The sequence below is a fragment of the Erythrolamprus reginae genome, chromosome 5 (assembly GCF_031021105.1).
Source record: "Erythrolamprus reginae isolate rEryReg1 chromosome 5, rEryReg1.hap1, whole genome shotgun sequence".
Classification (NCBI taxonomy): domain Eukaryota; kingdom Metazoa; phylum Chordata; class Lepidosauria; order Squamata; family Dipsadidae; genus Erythrolamprus; species Erythrolamprus reginae.
Genome location: NC_091954.1, coordinates 82,687,128 through 82,709,755, shown reverse-complemented (window position 1 = coordinate 82,709,755; position 22,628 = coordinate 82,687,128). Strand labels below are relative to the sequence as shown.

General features: G+C 36.5%; 1 protein-coding gene across 1 annotated transcript in view; it reads left to right on the top strand.

Annotated features, from left to right (window-relative positions):
- The window catches only part of CUL3 (cullin 3), a 54,757-nt gene extending 33,259 nt beyond the window's left edge, over positions 1-21,498 (top strand). Inside the window, exons 6-16 of the mRNA XM_070753303.1 lie at positions 3-231; positions 4,346-4,491; positions 6,675-6,851; positions 8,132-8,302; positions 9,362-9,469; positions 15,653-15,777; positions 16,195-16,291; positions 16,989-17,123; positions 18,034-18,220; positions 19,122-19,267; positions 21,028-21,498. Of these exons, the coding sequence (XP_070609404.1) occupies positions 3-231; positions 4,346-4,491; positions 6,675-6,851; positions 8,132-8,302; positions 9,362-9,469; positions 15,653-15,777; positions 16,195-16,291; positions 16,989-17,123; positions 18,034-18,220; positions 19,122-19,267; positions 21,028-21,159 (1,653 nt within the window). The 3' untranslated portion in view covers positions 21,160-21,498. The remainder of the gene's footprint in view (positions 1-2; positions 232-4,345; positions 4,492-6,674; positions 6,852-8,131; positions 8,303-9,361; positions 9,470-15,652; positions 15,778-16,194; positions 16,292-16,988; positions 17,124-18,033; positions 18,221-19,121; positions 19,268-21,027) is intronic.
- The last annotated feature ends 1,130 nt before the right edge of the window (positions 21,499-22,628 follow it).

Below are 22,628 nucleotides of genomic sequence, written 5' to 3'. Positions count from 1 at the left end.
AGATGGAAAGTCAGAAATTTTTAGCAGAAAATAGTGCTTCAGTTTATATAAAGAAAGTAGAAGCTAGAATTAATGAAGAAATAGAACGTGTGATGCACTGTCTTGATAAATCAACTGAAGAGCCAATTGTCAAGGTTGTTGAGAGGGAGCTTATTTCCAAGCATATGAAAACCATAGTGGAAATGGAAAATTCTGGTCTAGTTCACATGTTGAAAAATGGAAAAACAGAAGGTAAGTCTGTGCAGTGCTTTCTGCAACAATAGTGAAGCTCCATGTGGATGAATGCTAATTGAGACATTCCAGGTGATTTCAAAATGATAACAAAAAAGCAAAGCAAGCTGATTTAAGATGGAGAGGGCTATGGTCAAGAAAACCTGCTTCTCAGGACTTCCGGTTGACATTGTGGCAGGATCGGATACTTGGGGCGGGTCTCATGCTCCTGTGCCGAGTTTCCTCCATTGGTAGGCTCCGAAAGCCAAAGCCACCCTATAGGGTCAGTAAAGCAAAGAGGGCCACCCTGTGAGGTCATGGAGAGTCGCAGCTCTCCTGTCTGACCTAGGGTTCTTTTTTCCTCTCAGCCACGGCGAGGTGAAGAGGCAGCCTAAAGATAGCTGCATGAAGTTGGGACAACCGTGAAACTACTAAGACTGGTGCTGGAGGGAAATAGGTGAAGAGTGACTGCAACTGGGAGAGAGTCTTAGTAGTTTCACTACTTTCACTAATTAGTGGCAATACAGAAATTTAAGTTGAGCATACCACCTGCTGACAAAAGAAAAATGTACAAGTCTGGGAGGACTTATATCAACAACTATGAAAATATTTAGTGGATTATTCCTAACTATCATATGACTACTGAAGACTCAAATAAGAAAACAAGGAAGCAATTTAATTAAAGGAATCCCTGAATGTTATACTAGAAGATTGAATCTGTAAAGGGGACGTAAAGAGGCTTTTGATAACTTCTGGGACTATTTAAACAGAACTGATTGTTTACCTATGGTATATAAAGAACTGTGATTAGCGTACTCCTTGAAGGGCAACTTTAGAATTGAATAAATGGTTCTTGGACTGCTGGATAAAAGTTGAATTAAAAAACAACAACATAAGATTATTTATAAGGAAGAAATGGGTGGAACCTTGAAGGAGATGGTGTTGCTTTTTCAAAATACAAAGGACATCATGGAGAAAAGATTTAAGGAGACTATGAGACAAATGGAATATACTATACGTGGAAAGATTAATAAAGACCAAGACACTCAGGAAAGGGAGAAGCCAACAGAAAGAATGGAAGAAAAGAACCAGCGAACAAAAGAAGACAAGAAGGAGATAATATTGAAAATAAAAGCGATTGATGAATTAAACCAGGGGAAAATATTTTAAGAGAATTGAAAAGACAATTGGAGATATAGGAAAATACTTTTGAAAGGGAGATACGGGTTTGGCAAAAATTTTGGAAATTAGCAGTGGAAGAGGGTAGATGGGAGAAATACTTAGATTGACCAGCCAAGAAGTAGATGCAGATAGAGATAAAAATATAAGAGAGGAATATAGAAGGCAAGTCCAAAAAAGCATAGCAATTAAAGTATTGAGAGGGCAGTTGAAATCATGGCATAGAGACACAGACGAGCAGAACTCCGCAAACTCCCATCTTTTTCTCCCACTTGTAAAAGCCCTGCCGGGCCAAATCACCTTGAAGGGGTGACAAAGAAAGAAAGAAAGAAAGAAAGGATGCTTTGGAAATTGTGAGGAGAGCAGAGTCTCCTCATTTGAACCAAAAAAACCCTTTTATCCAATGGAAGAAAGGATGGCCATTATTGCTGAACTGAAGCCGTAACAGCTGAAATGGAAGAGAAGAAGGAAAAGATCTTGCAACAGTGCGCATGATGTGGGTGAGAAATCTCTAATTTTTGCTGCAAAGTTTTCCCTAAAGCCCCCCCTAAGGAAAGTGGAACTCAACTGAAGTGGTGGTAGGGTCTTTCCTGAACCCCAAAGAAAAATTGGGAGTAACTGTCAGACCCAGAAAAGAAAGAACAAAAATGTTAAAAAGACTAACACCTTCTGGTTGGGGAAGACATTACAGAAATGAATAAGTGACAAGTGAATACCTGTTCTGTCTAAAAGAGAAGGAGAAAACACCTATAACTGATTATATTTTCAGCTTGGAGACAGATTGTGAGAACATTTAACTTCTAGAAACTGTGAAGATTACAAATGTACAAATCTGGTGGACAGTGCGCGGGTGTGAAACAATTTGGACTTGCTTTAAAACTAAGGAGACAGCTAATGGACTATTCAACAGAGTGATTTGTGAACTGCTAGAATATTTGCTTTTTTCCTTGGTATGATAGACAATTAAGAACTTGGGATTTTCACTATTGGGTAAAGTTTAAAGTAAAGTAAAATCTTAAATTAGTAAAAAAAAAAAAAAGGCAAAATATCACAACAAAGAGAAATAAATTTATTATTAAAAGGAATACTATTGATGTACCAAAATATGCAGGAAGAGATGACAAGGAAGCATAGGGAGATAAAACAATTGATTTGAGATATAACTGTGAGACCAGAGAGCTATGAAAAAAACAGCATTGAATAAAGAACAGGAATCCCAGGAAATAGAGGAGAAAATAGGGCGGGGGGGCACAACAAATGATACAAAATAAAAAAGACGAGATGGCAAAAACACTTGAAAGAGAAAAAGCAATTATATTCTAGATATCTTTCATACCTCAAGAGACAAAAAATTAAAGTTATACACAAATATTCTCATGAAATGAGGAAAGAATCAATGAAAAGCTTTTTGAAGACTCAAGGTGTGAAGAAGTGATACAGGTAGATAAAATAACTAGGTTAAATGCGAATGAGACAAGAAGATACAAGATCCGAGGGAAAGAACAATGGAGATGTGCCAAGAAGTTAATAAGAGCTGGGGGGGGGGGGGTATGGGCAGGAGTTGAGGCATACCTGTAGAATACCTTTTAAGCCAAGCATTGTGTGCATGAGAATGGCGATAGAGGTAGAATTGAGAAATGGGGAAAATATCATTACGTATATATCTATATAACAACATTCAAGTATTATGAAGATTAAAAACTGAAAGATGGCCGTATGTATCAATAATTAACAATAGAAACAAAAGCTAGAAATTAAAAGGTTAAATTATTAATCACATAATGAAAAAATATTAGTACAAAGAATAAATATTATCAGTATCTTACTATAATTATAATTATTACTGCTATCACTATAAGATTTGGGGTTTTTTTTAAGAGCTCCCAAACAACACTGTTTATGTAGATATTAAGTTTGTTTTCTTCTAATGTAATTCTAAGAAAATGTATAATTATGTTTGAAAGAGACAGTACCTGGAAAATACACTGTATTTTGTAGGGAAATGAAAATTTATATACGACAAGGAAAAGAAAGAGATGGAAGGAAAAGAAGTGGAGAGATGAAGGGAAAGAGGAAAGTGGAGTGGGGTGGTTGAGGAAGAGGAAAAACACCGAGGGAAGAGGAGAAGGAAGGAGACGGAAGAAGAGGGAAGTAGAGAGGGGAAAGGAGAGGGAACTAAATACAGAGGAGTAGGAGAGGGGGGAGGAGAAGTAAGGGGAGAGGAGGAGAGGGAAGTAGAGGGGAAAGCAGAAGGAAAGAGGGAAGTAGAGAGAAGCTGAAGGGGGAAGGGAAGGAGAAGGAAAGAGATGGACCATCATAAAATTGAAAATGTATTATAAAGGAAAAGGTATAATAAAAACATTTTATAGAAAACTATAGCAATTAAAGTATTGAAGCAGATAAGAGATAATGGATAGCTGATTTTTCCTGTTTGTTCTGATTTGCCCTTTTCTCTCTCCTTTCCTTTCTTTTTAATGTAAGTGACATGCTTAGAAGCTAGGTAGGATAGAAATAAAACATATTTTAATGAAAGGGTGACATGATTAAAGGTTAAAATAAAATAAGAGAAAGGAAAAATATTAGTATACACTTTTATATAATAAAAGCAATAACGAGAAAACATGGAATAATTGAATAATGGCAGACTACAACTATAAATGTGCATTATTATTAGAAATATATAAGTTGGGTGAACGTAATAACTATGATTAATTCTACTAGTTTTATTTGTACCGGTAATTAGAATGTATGACACCCAGGTGCCACACTGTTTAGGCATTGATATATAATATATAAAACAAAATAAAAAACTTAGGAGGAAAAAAGTAAGCCTACTTCTGGAAAATTGGAAAATTTAATGAAACATCAGAAATATCATATTTGGATTATTTGCTTTGTAAGGTTACAAATATATTAGTAGTAGACAATATAAAATGTATGTGTATATTTACTGCAGATCTTGCGTGTATGTACAAATTATTTAGTCGTGTCCCAAATGGTTTAAAGACAATGTGCGAATGTATGAGTACCTATTTGAGGGAACAAGGTAAAGCACTTGTATCTGAAGAAGGTGAAGGAAAAAACCCAGTGGACTATATTCAGGTAATCAAAGCCTTTAAATACTAATTTTTCCTTATGACGCTGTTTCCTTTAGCAGAAATGTACTTACATAATTCAAGTACTGCTTTAACAATGTTTCATAGTAGAGATATGCAAAGAGAAATAATTGAGAATTGCTTGAGCTAGATTTTTCATGACTAAACAGACATTTCTCAGAAAAGTTATTTCCTCTCAAATCCTAGAAAGTTTATGATTTTAATCTGAAGGAGGCATTTTGAATAAGCTTTCAAGTTACAAAAGCATTTTACAAAAGTATTCACATAGCAAAATACCAATGGATATTTTCAATCCCAAATGAGTTTTTTTCAATTGGACTTTGATTTTCCTTTTCTTCGAAAACATTTTACTTTTCATCCAATAAATTTATTCAGTTCTAACTGACTCATGGTGATTGGAAGGATTTATATTCTTTGCAGTCATCTGTTTTCTAGTTCTGAGAATCATTGGGGCCACTTGGGGTTTCTGTGTATCCTCTAAGTCGCTGGCTGGGGAATTCTGGGAGTTGAAGTCCAGATCTCTTCAAGATGCCAAGGTTGGGAAACACTGCTCTAAGTCACCATCAGACTAAATGAATGTGGAATGCCTTGGGACTGCTGAAAGGACTGTATTGTAAACAGAAGATAGGTGGTGTCGTATCCCTCCCCCTCTGTTGATGGACAGCTGTTCAATTTTGACATAGATGTCAAAATTATAGCACCCTCAGAGTGCCAACAACTAGATGTCTGAAAAGAATATAAATGCTTCCATTCTCCACCAGTCTGAACTGAAGAAGCTTTTTAGATGAGAAGCGAAATGTTTTCAAAGAAAAAAAAGTCAAATTTTTGGAAAAGCATCTTTGAGACAAATAAAAATATTTTCACTTTCAGTAAACAGCTAGATATCTCACTCATATAGATCATTCCATGTGGCACCTAGACCAGCGTATCTTAAACAGAGAAAATAATTATCTTACTTAAAGTGCCAGTTTTCCTTTTCTAGACAGCTTCCTAATATGGTTCATACTAGATGCACAAAATACTCCAGTCAAAAATGTCTACACAGCTCCCATTTTCCTTCCACTGAAAACTTTCTCTAAACTAGTTTGTGAAAGTCTCACTCTAAAGAACAAAACTGGAAGCAGAGCAACACACTGTCAGATGAAATGATAATAAATCACAATATTCCTGATTGTTTAGAAATGGACAGGTTAACTATTATATGGTATAAATGGCTAGAAAATAGATATAAAGATCATATATAAAGGTTATGAAAGAGCTATATTAAAGGGAAAAGGTGTGTACAGTGATCCCTCTATTATCGCGAGGGTTCCGTTCCAAGACCCCTCGCGATAATCGATTTTTCGCGATGTAGGGTTGCGGAAGTAAAAACACCATCTGCACATGCGCACCCTTTTTTCTATGGCCGCGCATGCGTAGATGGTGGAGTTTGCGTTCCCCGCCGCCCACGCAAGGGGGAAACCCCGATTCGGCTCCTCGCTGCTGCTGCGCTACCGAGCAGATCAGCTGCTGGGCGGCCGAAGGAACCTTCCCTGGGTCTTCCCCCTCTTGCTGGCGGGCGGGCGGGCGAGCGGCGGGCATCAGCGAGGAGCCGGGGATTCCCCTTTGCGTGGGCAGCCGGGAAGACCCAGGTTGGGGGTTCGGGGGGGTGCTGGGAAGCCCCCCAGGCCGGCTGCGACCTTTTAAAACAGCCGCGCCGCTTCCCAGCTGAGTCCCGAAGCCAAACCCGGAAGTGGTTTTTTAAAAAAAATTAATATTTTTTTTAAAATCGCGATATAGCGTTTCACGAAGATCGAGATCGCGAAACTCGAGGGATCACTGTATATATATTTATGAATATACTGTAGATACAATGTAAAGTTAACTGTTTTATATATGTGTGTGTTCACACACACACACTCCCTGTTTCCCCCCAAATAAGACATTCCCTCATAATAAGCCCAATCGGGCTTTTGAGTTCATGGCAGTAAGACCAAGTGGGTTCAAAAAACTATAAAGCAGGATCTTATTTTGGGGGAAACACGGTATATATCTCCCTCATATCTCATTTTCATTATCAGGAAAATATGTTTTACATGCACACAAAGAGAGAGAGAGAACAATGGTGACTGATTTTCATTTAGAATGTAATAGAAATCTTTAAAAAATTATATGCTTTGTTGTTTTAAGGGCTTACTGGATTTGAAGAGTAGGTTTGACCGCTTCCTTCAAGAATCTTTTAATAATGACAGGCTCTTCAAACAAACAATTGCGGGTGATTTTGAATATTTCCTTAACCTCAACTCTAGATCTCCAGAGTATCTCTCATTATTTATTGATGATAAGCTAAAAAAAGGAGTCAAGGGAGTAAGTATACTTTCTATTACAATTACTCAGTTTTTCTGACAAAACAACTACAAAGATATATATTTCTATATGCTAATTTATTTCCATAGTGCAATAATAAATGTTACAAATGAATGTCAATATAAAAAATTAAATACGTAGATTTTTTAAAAATAGACGGAGAGGGGCGGCATATAAATCTAATAAATAATAATAATACTCTATCCTCATCCCTTTTTCTTTGCTATTACAAAAGAATTTTGAAGGAATTACATTATTTAGATCCCTTTCAGTTAGTTTTCAGATCTGTAATTACTTTAAGAAAGCACTGGTCATGCTTTTTCCATGGATGGGAGGCATGATGATCCTTGCTCCAGGGCTAGTTCAGAATTATTATGATTTGGAATTGGGCAGGGGGTAGGGGGCAAAGCATTGCTTTGCAGAATGCTTCAGGATTTAGTTCTTCCTGCTCCAACTTAACAATTATGTTCATTGGCACAAAGCTACGTGTCATCTATGTGCTGATGATTCTCTGTTGTGCAGCTCAGATCCAGACCCTCCAATGCTGATGAAGTTCTGGGATCTGTAGGGATTTAGATGAAGAAAAAAGGTTCAAACTCATCTCTTGTAAGAATGAGTGGTTGTGGATTGTGGAGGTTCTTGATGGAGTAGTACTCCTGCAAACAGCTGCAATGCACAATGGCTCCTATTTGAAGAACAGGTGGCAGCTGTGACATTTTCTACAGCTTTGCCATATGCACCAGTTATATCCACTTCTGACTTGGGAGGCCTTGCTTACAGTCACTTTTGCCTTACTTACATCATAATTGGATAAATACAATGCACTCTACTTGAAGCTGCCCTTGATGACTATTTGGAAGCTCCAGCTGGTCTCTCACTTACATGCACTTCCAATTGTGAGCTGTACTAATAACCATTTGATTCTAGGTACAATTCAAGGTGCTGGGTTTTACCTATAAAGCTTTTCATGGAAATGAAACTAGTCTACATATGACATCCTAGTTGTTTTAAGCTGTTACTTTTAAAGATTCAAAACTAAAACCTTAAGTAACTTAATTTTATTAATATGAACCTTGTAAATCTTGCAGACATACTTATTTATAAGTTTTGATTTTTGTTTTGTTCACAAATAGAATGGATCAGATAATCTATTCCTGGTTTTTGAATCCCTGCCTAAATAAATAGCAAGAGAATTTAGTTTTGAGAAATATTTTCTATAAAAATTATAGTTTTGAATATTCTAATAATTAATATATTGTCTTTGCTTTTATTTTTTATAGCTAACTGAGCAAGAGGTAGAGACTATATTGGACAAGGCGATGGTTTTGTTTAGATTTATGCAAGAAAAAGATGTGTTTGAACGATATTATAAGCAGCACTTAGCAAGGAGGCTTCTTACAAACAAGAGTGTTTCAGATGACTCAGAAAAAAATATGATATCTAAGCTAAAGGTAAGAGCAGTATAACAATTTCTTAGTGAATTTTCCACTTAGCTTTAATTTTATGGTAACATCTATTCAGTGGGATAAATTGAAGTAGAGTTGGGTCAGTTAATTGTAAAAGTTATACAATGATAAACAAATTATTTTTAGTTCAAACATTTTTTTTTGTCAGCAAAGAATTATTAAGCCATTGTGGTGGAGTGGCTAAGAAATTATACTAAGACTGAGAAGTTCAAATAGCTAAAGTTGATAAAATTAAGATAATTGCTTTCTATGAACATTGAATATGCATTTACACTGGAAAGATGGGAAATGTTGCAAGAGTTGTCATTGTAGACTATTGAGAGAGTCGTAATGGATAGGGAAGTATTTTTTCTTCAAGCTGCAAGTAACCTTCATATCCAGAGACCATGCTTTTCCTCCTTTGCTTGGAAGAAGCATTTGGATACTTTAGGCCAGGGTTAGGCAAACCTGGCTCTTCTATAACATGTGAACTTCAACTCCCAGAATTCCTGAGCTAGCATGATTGGCTCAGGAATTCTGGGAGTTGAAGTCCACAAGTCATAGAAGAGCCAACTTTTCCTACTCCTGCTTTAGGCTAATGCTTTCTAAAAATAATTCTCCTAAAAGGCAAAATTCTTACCCCATCCCCAAACATAAAATTTTACATTCCTGCTTTTGGTATGTGTTTAAATTAATATGTACCTGCAATGATATTTTAAGAATGATTTATGCTTTTAAAGGTCAAAGTGAATATTTACTATATCAATTTAAAGAGATTTAATGGGAATATTCCCAATCTCATTTCCATGTTGAATTTTAAAATATTTGAATAATAAATTCTTATTTTCAGTAAAATTTATTAGAATAATTAGACATCTGATAATCAAAATATAAATTAGCGTAATTGCCTGTTGATATTTACTGTTGATTAATTTATGTCTGGAACCATGTTATTTTTTCATAACTTTTTAAAATTTACTTAAATAGTTATACATTGAAATTTTAAATAACCTAAGAGCTTCATCTCTGTTTAAATCATGCTATAAATAATTCTTTCTTTTGCAGACTGAATGTGGATGTCAGTTCACATCAAAATTGGAAGGAATGTTCAGGGACATGAGCATCTCAAACACAACAATGGATGAATTTAGGCAACATCTACAGGCCACAGGGGTAAGATGCAAATGTTTGACTTATTTCAAGGATTCACAGACTTTTTGACCTGGTGGTGACATTTTGAATTTTTGGAAGAGAATGTCTGAACCTTTGTCAGGTGTGCCCTGCTAAGGCATAGCAAATAATTTGTTGTGGGGGATCTTAAGAAAGAAATCTTGCAAATGCAACTACTGGGTATGCAAAGTGCATCATTTATATAGTAAAATCATAATGTTTATTTTAGTACATTTTTGCTATGCAATAGACTGGAGAACCCTCTCTTTTGGACATGTGGCTGAAGTTTTAACTTGTTTTAGGAAAGATTTAATAGTAGGTAATTTTCTTCTGACAGTATGAGAAGTATTTCTTAACAACTGTTTTGAAGAATGGCTACTCTAAGTGGGACACAGACACATTTCAAAGCATCACTTTCCGGGAGTCTATATACTAATCTGTATATTTGGTACTTCTCTTACAAATGCTTATATTTCTGAATAGGTAGCCATGCTTTAAAACTAGATTCTATGCTGTGGCCATCTATTTCATATAACACCCCCCCAAAAATCAGTCTTTTTCTGGATCCAGATATTGATTTATTGAACTTGCTTGCTTGCATGCTTTTATTATTTGTACAGATACCTGAAGGCAGTGAATTCAAAAAATGAATTTGGCAGGTATAGGAGTTTGGACTTTTTTCCTCACTCTTGAATAACTTTGCCAATGATTAAGTATTCTGTGACCTTCTCACATGGACTATATGTTTATTTCCCCACAGATTTTCAATATAAACTCCCACCCAATTTTTAAGCTTTATAACTCATTTGAAAAAGTAAGAGTAAAAAAGAATTGAAACCAGACAACAGTAATGTTTTCAAAAGTTATTTCTAAAAAAGGAAATGATACAACTTATTGTAATGAGGTGGTAGAATTTGCTATATACCTTTTTTTTAAAGCAGATATTTAAAAACACCAGATATTTAAAAACCAGAACACCCACCCACCCCCAAAATCCAGAAAATAAATAAGACAAAAGAAAAGTATAGAACAGGTGTGTCAAACTCAAGGCCTGGGGGCCATATCCGGCTCAGGGGATGCCCTGAAAACAGCAAAGGATTGGCCACAGTGCCTCTGCCAGTGAAAACAACCGCAGCCCTTGCAAGCTCCATTTTCATTGGCAGAGGGTTGCAGGAGGCTGTTGCAGCCAAAAATAGAGCTCAGGAGCCTGTTTTCACTGGCAGATTCATAAGGACACCACAAGTAACCCTGACACGAGTGATGTTGAGCTGGCTACTCCCACCCTGGCCCTACACACACTCGGAGGTCAAACACAATCCTAATGCGGCTCTCAATGAAATTGAGTTTAATACTCCTGGGATAGAAATTAAAAACTATGTAAAACTAAATAAAAATGTTAGAGTAATATTAGGCTATTACTGCAAATAAAAGAGAATAAAATCATTTTAAAATAATATTAAATAATTAATAAAAAATAAGCAGTAAAATTATATCTAAACCATTGCCCAGAATTTCTACCTTATCTAGAAAGTTCTGTCCTCATTTATTAAAACATTTAGAGAAGTCTAGACTTCAAATGCTTCAGTGTGATAACAGTTCATGAATGGTTTCCAACTTGAATTAAATTTGATATCAAACCTATTTTTCAAGTACAGAGGTATTTTTTGCACTAATGCATACTCCCACAGCTGACAGAAAAGTTAGATTAATATTTATTCCAATATTTATTCCATATATTCCATAATCATATTCTAGGATTCTTGAACTTAATGCCATTGATATAAAAAAACCCTGATCTAATTATTACTTTCCAGTAGTTTTTAAAAAATGAAATAAACTCATTTGACAATTGGTATTGGAATAATTTCCAAAGGTAAAAACATCTTGTACTCTGATATTCATGGTAAAATTTGTATTTGTCTTCCACGGATATTCCTCTTGTTACTTACCAGGGTTTTTTATTTAGATCCTGCATACATTTAATCTTTTAATTTGTTAAATTCCTGACTGTGAGAGGGATCTTGGAGTCCTACTGGACAATCAGCTAAACATGAGCCAGCAGTGTGCAGTGACAGCCAAAAAACCCCAATGCAATTCTAAATTGCATTAACAGAGGGATACAATTTAGATCAAGTGGGGTACTAATACCATTCTATAATCCCTGGAGTTGGACAGTATCTGGAGTATTGCAACCAGTTTTGGTCACCACACTAAAAAAATGTGACTCTAGAAAAAAAATGCAGAGGAGAGCAACCAGGATGATTAGAGGACTGAGACTAAAACACATGAGGAGTGGTTGCAGGAACTGGGCATGGCTAGTCTAGCTAACAGAAGGATCAGGGAGAGACATGATAGCAGTGTTACAATATTTGAGGTGCTGCCATGGAGAGGAGTGGTTACGTTATTCTCCAAAGCAATGGAAGGACAGACGATCAAGAAGAGATTCAACCAGGAAACAAGGATGCTTAAAAAAAAGAAGGGACACTGAGACGGTGAGGAGGAGCACACACCTCCCTCTGTTCGCTCTGGGTTGCCAAAGCCTCCTTAAGCAACACCAAAAGGCTTCTCTGGCAGCCCAGAAAAGCTTGAGATGGCTGGGAATGGCAGGAAACTGGCCGGGCCTTTGTGCTGCTCTCAAATTTCCTGAGAAAATTTTCCGGGCTCGGGTTCTTAAGTAGAATATGGTTCTTGAGAAGAGGCGAAAAAATCTTGAACACCTGGTTCTTATCTAGAAAAGTTCTTAAGTAGAGGCGTTCTTAAGTAGAGATACCACTGTAGTACATATTTCTAGCCAGAGAAATCAACTTCTGTTGTTATAATAATAATAATAATAATAATAATAATAATAATAATAATAATAATTATTATTATTATTATTATTATTATTATTTATTAGATTTGTATGCCACCCCTCTCCAGAGATTCTGAGTCCAGCCCTTCATTCTAAAATCACTTCTTCCATACTGGAGTTACAAAATAAATCCATGCTGTGATTCTGAGGGCTTTAGGGACAGGATACATAATTAGTATTCATTAATTTGCATATAATTGTCACTCCATCCTTACATGTGAATCCTGGTTTAGATATATTTCAAAAATCTAACTGAATTGCTTCACCAGCAGATGGCAGATTTTGATTTTTGTAATGAAAGCTAATTTAAGATCTGATAGTACTTAGTGTGTCACATTGTACTTACTGTGCTGCATTGAAAACCTTTTTGTAATTCATACATTTTAAAAATATAACAACATCTCTTATAGATTATAATAACTTGAAAGTTATCTAACTGAGATTTGAGGATCTTCTCATCTTGTTCTGGATTTGGGATGAAACAAAATCTAGGCAACAAAAAGGGGGTACAGGTAGCCCTTAAATTACAACAGTTCATTTGGTGACTGAAAAGTTACATCAGCCCTGAAAAAAGTGATTTGATCGTTTTCCGCACTTATGTCCGTTGTAGAATCCCCATGATCACACGATCAAAATTCAGGTGTTTGGCAGCTGACTCATACATGATGGGTGCAGTGTCCGGGGATCGTGTGATCTTCCTTTTGCGATCTTGTGACCAGCAAAGTCCATGGGGAGGCCAGATTCACTTAACAACCATGTTACTAACTTAACAACTGCAGTGATTCACTAAACGTTTGTCACTGGAAAGGTCATAAATGGGGCAAAACTCACAACAAATATCTAGCAAGAGAAATTTTAGTCTCCATTGTGCTCTTAAGTTAAAGACTACTTGTATATTGCTTCCTTTCTCTATTCAGCAGTTATTTGTCATTTGCCCTTGACCCATCTGTGTTCTTAGTTACTTTGCAATTTCCCTCTTTCCCATCAGCTTACTGCATTTCTCCCTATTCCTTTTGCCCCAAACTACTACTTGGACAGAATAGTTCTATTTTGCTTCATTTCTAGACAAAATAGCCAGTATGTACATGTTTCACTTTGAAAATGAATCACTCAATACCAGTTTTTCCTTCACAAAATAGATCGCAAAATATTTTGCACATTGTTATATCCAATCTCCTCTATTGTTTTTATCAGCTATTAAGGTGAATGTGCTATTTGTGAAGGAATTTCCTAGGAATAACCATTGACAAATACAAAAAACCCCAAAGTATACAATGTTGCACATTTTAACCAGCAAGAATAGCATATGCTCAGAAATGGAAAAGTAAAGATGTCCCTACAGAAGAAAAAATTCTATTCAAAATTTTAACATTTGGACAAACTGATACTAGAATTGAAGGACAAATCGGACATAGATTATTTTGAAACCTGGAATAAATTCTATAACTGGATGGGAAACAAGGAGAACCAAGATTAAATGTTAGCGAGTATGATGAGGATATTCAAAACTAATTCAAGTTTATATAGATATTGGGAAAATTAATAGGAAAAAAAGGGATGATTAATTTATATAAGCAAACTGGATAGTCTGTCAAGTACTTTTTTTTCCTTATATTTTTCATCTGTTTATATTGTGTTATATTGTGTGTATATCATGTTTTTAACTACTATAAATTTTAAAAAACTTTTTAAATTGAAAAATAAACTTACAACTTGAATGACTTACAACTTACAAATTCTGGGCTTAATTGTGCTACTAAATCAAGTACTAACTATATCAGGGGTCCCCAAACTTTTTACACAGGGGGCCAGTTCACTGTCCCTCAGACTGTTGGAGGGCCGGACTATAAAAAAACCCTATGAACAAAATCCCTATGCACACTGCACATACCTTATTTAAAGTAAAAAACAAAATGGGAACAAATACAATATTTAAAATAAAGAAGAAGTAATAAGTAATTAAGTAATTAATAATTAAGTAATAAAGTAATTTACAGTGACCCCTCGCGATAATCGATTTTTCGCGATGTAGGGTTGCGGAAGTAAAAACACCATCTGCGCATGCGCGCCCTTTTTCCATGGCCGCGCATTCGCAGATGGTGGAGTTTGCGTGGGCGGCGGGGAAACCCGGATCTTCGTCTGCTCGCTGCTGCTGCGGCCGCCCAGCAGCTGATCTGCTCGGCGGCAGCAGCGAGGAGCCAAATCGGGCTTTCCCCTTTGCGTGGGCGGCGGGGAAACCCCGATCTTCGTCTGCTCGCTGCTGCTGCACGCAAAGGGGAAACCCCGGCTCCTCGCTGATGCCCCCGCTCGCCCGCCCGCCCGCCGCCCGCCAGCAAGAGGGGGAGAGATAGAGAAAGAGAGAGAAGGAAAGAAAGAGATGAGAGAGGGAGGAAGAGAGTGTGAGAGAGGAAGAAGCAAGATAGAGAAAGAGAGAGAGAAAGAAAGATGAGAAAGGAAGGAAGAGAGTGACGTCATCGGGTGGGAAAAACCGCGAGGGATCACTGTATATTTCTTTATTAACAAGTAAATTTAAACTTAAATCAACAAACTCCATTTCTCCTTCCTTCCCTCCCTCCTTCCTCTCCACTTCTCTCTTCCCTCTTCCTTTTCTCTCATTTGTTTCATTTCCCTCTCCCTCATTCTTTCCTTCCATCATTTTCTCATTTTTCTCTTTCTCTTTCTCTATTTCCATCTCTCCCTCTTCCTTTCTCTCCCTCTCTATCTCTCCCTCTTTCTCTTTCTTTCTCTCTCTTCTCTCTTTCTCTCACTCACTCTCTTTCTAACTCTCCCTCTTTGTATCTCTCACACTTTCTCTCCTTCCCCCCCCCTCTCTCTCTCCCTTTCTATCTCTCCTCTTCATTTCTCTCTCCCTCTCTATTTCTCCCTCTTATTATATCAATCGGTAAAATCTTGTGAGCTGCCGCGGGCCGGTTAAAAGACCTCAGCGGGCCGCATCCGGCCCGCGGGCCGTAGTTTGGGGACCGCTGACCTATATGATAAACAGTTAAGAATGGCTATTGGTTCTGAAAGCTTCAAAGGGATTTTAGATTTAAACTTTCATTTACAATTATAGTCCCAATGTCTGGAGTATCTGATGAATTTGATTCTTCAATAGAATGTTTCTTTCAGCATCACTTCATATTTTATATTATATAACAAAATACGGTCTCTTCTAGTTAGCTGGGTAGTTGTATAAATTTGATAAATAAATTATGTGCCAGTATAATGAAAACTAGGAATATAAATTCCTATATCTAGATATGTAAAATATGTTGAATATTGAAAGGACAGAATTATAAGAGAATACAATGCATTATTTGTCTTTATTTTTATAGGTCTCACTAGGCGGTGTTGATCTGACAGTGCGGGTTCTAACAACGGGTTACTGGCCCACTCAGTCGGCCACACCAAAGTGCAACATTCCCCCAGCCCCCAGGCATGCTTTTGAAATATTTAGGAGGTAAGAAATTCATATGATACTTTTTTATTTGGCTTGGAATCTGTTTGTTTTAAAACATAGTTAATGCCCAGATTTTTGTAAGCATTTATGTGCTAAATTATTCTGCATCTCACTAGGTATTTCAAAAATAGTATTCTACTATTGCAAGTTTTTTTTTTGGGGGGGGGGGATGTAGACATTGAAGGCTTAGAAACATTACTTGGATTTCATGCAGTTGTTTTATTAAGTTCTTATTTATTACGTTTGTGTATCTATTCATCTTACATATTTGGTTCATAATTCTAAGATTATAATTAGTATGTAATGTTTTATAATAAATATTATTAATAAAATGTTTACGCGGACTTCAGAAAACTTTTTGTTGGAAATTCTCAATACAGTTAGGTAACTGTTGATTGATTTTCTTGAATTTTGTAGATTTTATTTAGCCAAACATAGTGGACGGCAGCTAACACTCCAACATCACATGGGTTCTGCAGATCTTAATGCCACCTTCTATGGCCCTGTAAAAAAAGTAAGTGCCTTTGCTTATAAATCAAGTGGTCTTTTAATGATGAGGGGCATGAGTTCAACAAACAAGTGGAGAAACTCATCGCTCCCATAGCCTTGTCCACTTCCTCAGGTGTTGCAGGCTCAAATTTATCCCTCACAATAGGACTAAGATCTGCCCCATCATCTCTGTCTAAATTGCCCAATCAGAGTGCAAGTCTATCTGAATCTGAGCAACTTTATCCAACAGAAACTGTAAATTCCTCAGTTCTGGTTTATTGGTGGCTTCTTGGCTTTTTTGTGGTTTGTTTCTGCTCTTTTCTCAAAACCATCCAGAGATATGCAAGACATCATTAGCTAAGACAAAAAAGAAATAGAGTTTTTTACTATGCTTGCTCCAAAGATTACTTTCTCTGTCAATGAACTATATTTGGCTTAATACACAGATACTTTTGCATTCCATGCTTATAGGTACAGTTTGAAAGTTTTTTTAAAAGATACACTGGCAATTTTGATTTTCTAATAACTTGTTAAAAAAAAAAGGCCCACAATTAAATGCAAAATAATTTAAGTCCTGTGACAAGAAAACAAAAATAAATGCATTTAAATGAAAAGTATGTAACAATTTAAGCTTTTTAGTAAATACATTAATTACTCAATTAGTAAGTAAATAAAAATATTTCTAGAATGACTTTTGATTTTATTTTTTATAATTAAAACAGGAAGATGGATCAGAGGTTGGTGTAGGAGGTGCCCAAGTAACTGGCTCTAATACAAGGAAGCACATATTACAAGTCTCTACTTTCCAGATGACAATACTCATGCTTTTTAATAACAGAGAAAAATATACTTTTGAGGTATGAGCTAAGTCTTTGTTAGCTGTTCACTATCCTCTATCTATTGAATATGCTTTTATTTTCACAGATCATGAATCATTCATATATTTGAGTAATTGCATAAAAATTCTGTATGTGATATACAATGTTAATAACTAGAATACTAATTATCTTATATTTTCTTTTGTTAATTAAATATAAGAATGCCATATTTGTTATGCTTTACATTGTTTAATATAATCTTGAAATTATATTACAACATTGTAAATGAAATTGATATGCTGCAATTCCTCTCTCCCATTATTTTTATTTGGAGTATTTAGTGTTATTATTACTACTTTCATGCTGCATATTTTTTCTGTAATGCTCACTTTTTTTGCTGTGTAATGAGCTGTAAAATGCAGGTAACATGGGGTGTTATAGTTAGATTATCGCATTGAGATATTACGCATCGCGTTTAGGTTCAGTGTGAAATTAAGAACAAAGTAATCTTAAAAGTGAATATTTAATAGATTGGCAATTTAGTTAAAACTTTAAAAAAAAACTGTATTCAACTCCCCAATATCTTATTTGGTCATCCCATATCTTAAATACACATCACATAAATTCAACTACTAAGAGACCAATTTTGAGTGGGTGTTATTTTTTTTCAATAACTGGGAATGGAAATCTTAAACCTCTGAAGAGAAAACCATTTCAATTTTTCTTCTTCACCCCAACTACTTGCAGTATGTCTGTCATTCCCAGTTCTAAGACCCTTAAAAATGCTGAACATAGACTGAAGTTTCCATAATGCTCTTTTGATGACATCACCATAGCTTCTTTTTTGTGACCTCTCCTGTTTGATCAGGAGATTGAATGATAGTCCCCCAAGAGCTCTTTCTAAAGATTTGCCTTTTTCTGTACAAAATCTTTATTCAATTTGATATAGGAGATACAACAAGAGACAGATATTCCTGAAAGAGAGCTAGTACGAGCGCTGCAGTCCCTCGCATGTGGAAAACCTACACAACGGGTTCTTACAAAGGAGCCAAAATCAAAAGAAATAGAAAATGGACATATATTTACAGTGAATGATCAATTCACATCCAAACTGCACAGAGTCAAAATTCAAACAGGTATGTTCACTTTCACTTGGGTGTCAGTTTTACTGTTTATTGATTCCTGATTGTTCTCTCTCTCTCACCCTTCATCACAGCTCCTCTTCTCTGGCTTCTTCTCCAATGATTTCAAATATTTCACTGTCCTGTCCAAAAAACAATAAGGGGGGGGGGGTGATTCTTAGTTTATTTTCCATTCTAACACCATTCTCCTTTCTAGTATTGATAATCTCTCAGGCATTCCATTGAAACTCCCAAATCTAAAGGTTTTCATTCTCATATTTCTAGATCCAGTCCCAAAATACTTGGATTTACTTTGTTATTTATCAGTTAGATCTCTTTGATTCTGTATCAGGTAATTCTCTATCTAAGGGCTTCTGCCAAGACTCATCCTTTGTCTGTTAATATATTGCCTCTGGAGACTTAAACAAAACGTCTCTCATTAAAGTATTTCTTCATGAAAAGCATCAGTCCTCTTTTAAATGAGGAACAAATTACTCTTGCCTTCCAGATATTGCCAAAAGACAATTTTCAACATTTTCTGGGTGCCTAATCAATGAAAGATGCTGGGAATTTTATCTGGGAAGAGCATAAGAATCTCACCCTGTTTAAGGAATGAAAATCAAATAGGTTTCATTATTAAGAGTAGTAGATGCTTGGAACAAACTTCCAGCAGACGTGGTTGGTAAATCCACAGTAACTGAATTTAAACATGCCTGGAATAAACATATATCCATACTAAGATAAAATACAGGAAATAGTATAAGGGCAGACTAGATGGACCAGGAGGTCTTTTTCTGCTGTCAATCTTCTATGTTTCTATTATATTATTAGATACTTTGACTTATTTTCAAATTGTCGATGATTACTACTTTTAAAAATACTATTTTAATTTTAATTGTCTATTCTATTCTTTCAGTTGCTGCCAAACAAGGAGAGTCAGACCCCGAAAGAAAAGAAACAAGACAAAAAGTAGATGATGACAGAAAGCATGAGATAGAGGCTGCTATAGTGCGGATAATGAAATCTAGAAAGAAGATGCAACATAATGTGCTAGTAGCAGAGGTAATTTAATTCATCAGTGAAACGCTGAAATTAAAGTATTTAAGTTTCTAAACAATTTTAAATTAAAATTTCAGACTGAAAAGATTCATGGAAACTCTCGCAATTAAAGTGAGTTAAAGCAATTCTTTAAAAGTACTCACAAATGGAGTTAGGCATATATCCTGAGGAAGGACTTTGGTAAGATTGGGTGATGCTCTAGTACTAGCCCCATCTTATAATCTTAATAATAACCATAAAAGTAGTTTATACCACCAAAGCTAGTGATCCTTCTTTTAAAAAACTTACACACTGAACCCTTTTTTTCTAGAAGTAAATAATTTACACCCAGGCCACTTCAGTCTCAAAATCAGTCCCTTGAGTTGGTTGGGGAAACCCTAGCTTCCATTTTGGTATATTATAGTCAGTCTAACTTTGATGTAATATAGCATGTATAACTGAAAGCAGGTTTGCTCTTCCTGAAGAGTTACAGCTAAAATGCAGAGGAAAAAAGCAGTCATACCTTGTTTTGGACAACAGTGGTGAGGTTGCTGGCCATCATCACATTTCATGATGTTTTTGACTTTAATTTACTGCCCTGGTACCCAAATACAAGCATCTCCATCTCTGATTACCTGCCAAACCCAGTGCTTGCATCTGCTTAGAGACAGTCTTAGCTCCAATTCCATATACAGTGGTACCTCATGATACGAACCCCTCGTCTTACGAACAACCCGAGATACGAACTCGGGGTTCAGAAAATTTTTGCCTCTTCTTACAAACTTTTTTCTTCTTACGAACCCGCCGTCACCGAGAAGCCCCGCCGCCCGGCTGTCGCTTTTTGAAACAGCCGGGGGGCTTCCCAGCGTCCTCCTAAACCCGAACGCCAAACCCGAACTTCCGGGTTCGGCATTCAGGAGGCCTCCGAGAAACACCCCCCCCCCCCCGGCTGTTTTAAAAGGTGACAGCCGGGCAGCGGGGCTTCTCGGCAGCCTCCCAAACACCGAACCCGGAAGTTCGGGTTTGGCGTTCGGGTTCAGGAGGCTGCTGGGAAGCCCCCCCGGCTGTTTTAAAAGGTGACAACCAGGCAGCGGGGCTTCCCAGCGGCCTCCCGAACCTGAACTTTTGCCGAACTTCCGGGTTCGGCGTTCAGGAGGCCGCTGGGAAGCCCTGCCGCCCGGCTGTCACCTTTTAAAACAGCCGGGGGGCTTCTTGGTGGCCTCCCGAACACCGAACCCGGAAGTTCGGGTTTGGCGTTCGGGTTCAGGAGGACGCTGGGAAGCCTCCCAGCTGTTTTAAAAGGTGACAGCCGGGCGGCGGGGCTTCTCAGCGGCCTCCTGAACCTGAACTTTTGCCGAACTTCCGGGTTCAGTGTTCGGGAGGCCACCAAGAAGCCCCGCCGCCCGACTGTCACCTTTTAAAACAGCCAGGGGGCTTCTCGGCGGCCTCCCGAACGCCGAACCCGGAAGTTCGGGTTTGGCGTTCGGGTTCAGGAGGACGCTGGGAAGCACCCACGGCTGTTTCAACAGGTGTTTCGTCTTACGAACTTTTCGTCTTACGAACCTCCCCCTGTAACCAATTAGGTTCGTAAGACGAGGTATTACTGTATTTGCTTATAGTCAGGAATACCAGAGGAGCCCCAAAATACAGAATTAGTTTTTCATTTCATGAAATTTGTAAAAGCATCAATAATTGATCATGTTTTGTTTTTCACACAATGTCATATCCAGATCTGCTTAATTGCTAGTATAAATAATATTAAAATACTTTACCTTCTGTTCCAGGTAACTCAACAACTGAAGGCACGATTCCTCCCAAGTCCAGTTGTTATTAAAAAGCGTATTGAAGGACTTATTGAGCGAGAATATTTGGCACGAACACCTGAGGACCGCAAAGTATACACTTACGTAGCATAAAACGTGTCCCACAACTATGATTTATTCTTGGACTATATTCTTCGCATGAACTGAGAAGTTCTTTTAAAAATCATTAAATATTAAGACGACCATATCTTCTATTAAATTACAATACATGTTCTAGACCAGTCAGATCAAGCCTTTACTCCTTCAGAAAGTTTTTCAACATCAAAATGATTGAGCTTCAAGCTTCTCAGCATTTATCCCTGTAGAGATCATCCTTACAGTTTCCTCGGCAAAATGTGAATGTGCCGCGTTTTTGTTTTCAATACTGTATGAAAATGGGAAAAAATAAATAAAAACTAATTTAGAAAATACAGCTCATTAAAAAAAATAAAATTGTTGAAATTTCATTTCCCCAAATCTTCAGTGTTGATGTAAATGTGTTTTCTGTAGTGTTGCTTAGCACTTTGTGCACTGTATACGTTGGATTACAAGAAAAACACATGATGGTAAGATTTATTTCAAAAATACTGCTCTGTTTTAGACATTTCTTTAAAGAACCGTGTTTAATTTACTATTTGGTAAATTTATAAAAGTCTGGTGATTTGGTTTGGTTTTTATTTCCACCTACACTTTATTCATATTCCAATTAATATGGGGAAGAATCTTTTTTTCGGCACTATTATGGGCTGTAATATTTGGCCTTTTGTCATTTGAGATCTTCCAAATGAAGTTGCATACTAATTAGGTTTGTTCTGATTCCTTTATAGGAGAAATGGGAAAACATTAGTCTGTATAAATTGTATCATACTTTTTGCTGTTGTATTCACTGCTCAGTGAATTGTACAGAGCAATGTTTTTATTTCATTCAATGTAGACAAAACAAATTTGAAATAAATGGTTTTAGTGTACACAGAGCACTAAGTCAAATGTATTACAGCACAGGGATGGCAATTTATTAAACCAAATATTGCCCCTTGGAGAAGCACATTAACCTATGCTCTGTTCATGAGGTAGAAGGGGTTTTTACATCTTTTTAATTTCTCACTTTTCAGGAGGTTCAAATGAAGCCACTGTGCACTATTAATTTACTGTTTTAAAATGCAATCTTAAAATGCAATAAATATTGTTACTTTGATCTTATTAAATCTCCAGTTCTTGCAACAAGTACTTTCTCCTTCTCAAGGTGGGTAAAGGATGAAGCTTTTAAGATTTGATTTTTTAAAAAAATTGTGATAGCATTTTATATGTAATCTGATACCAAATGAAATTTTATGTACTGTAGTTCCTATATTGTATAACCTAGTTTTACAGCAATGAGTTCACAAAGATTCTATCTTTTTGTGCAAAAATCATGAAGTGCTGCTGATCAATTTAGTTTTAGCTTAAATTCATAAATATTATTTGGATGTAACAGTAACATTTTTTAAAAAAAAAATAAATGTATATAGCATGAATAGGAAAGAGAACTAATTGAATTCTGTAAAGATGAAGTTCTCATTGAGCTTTTCATGTGTTATTGCTGT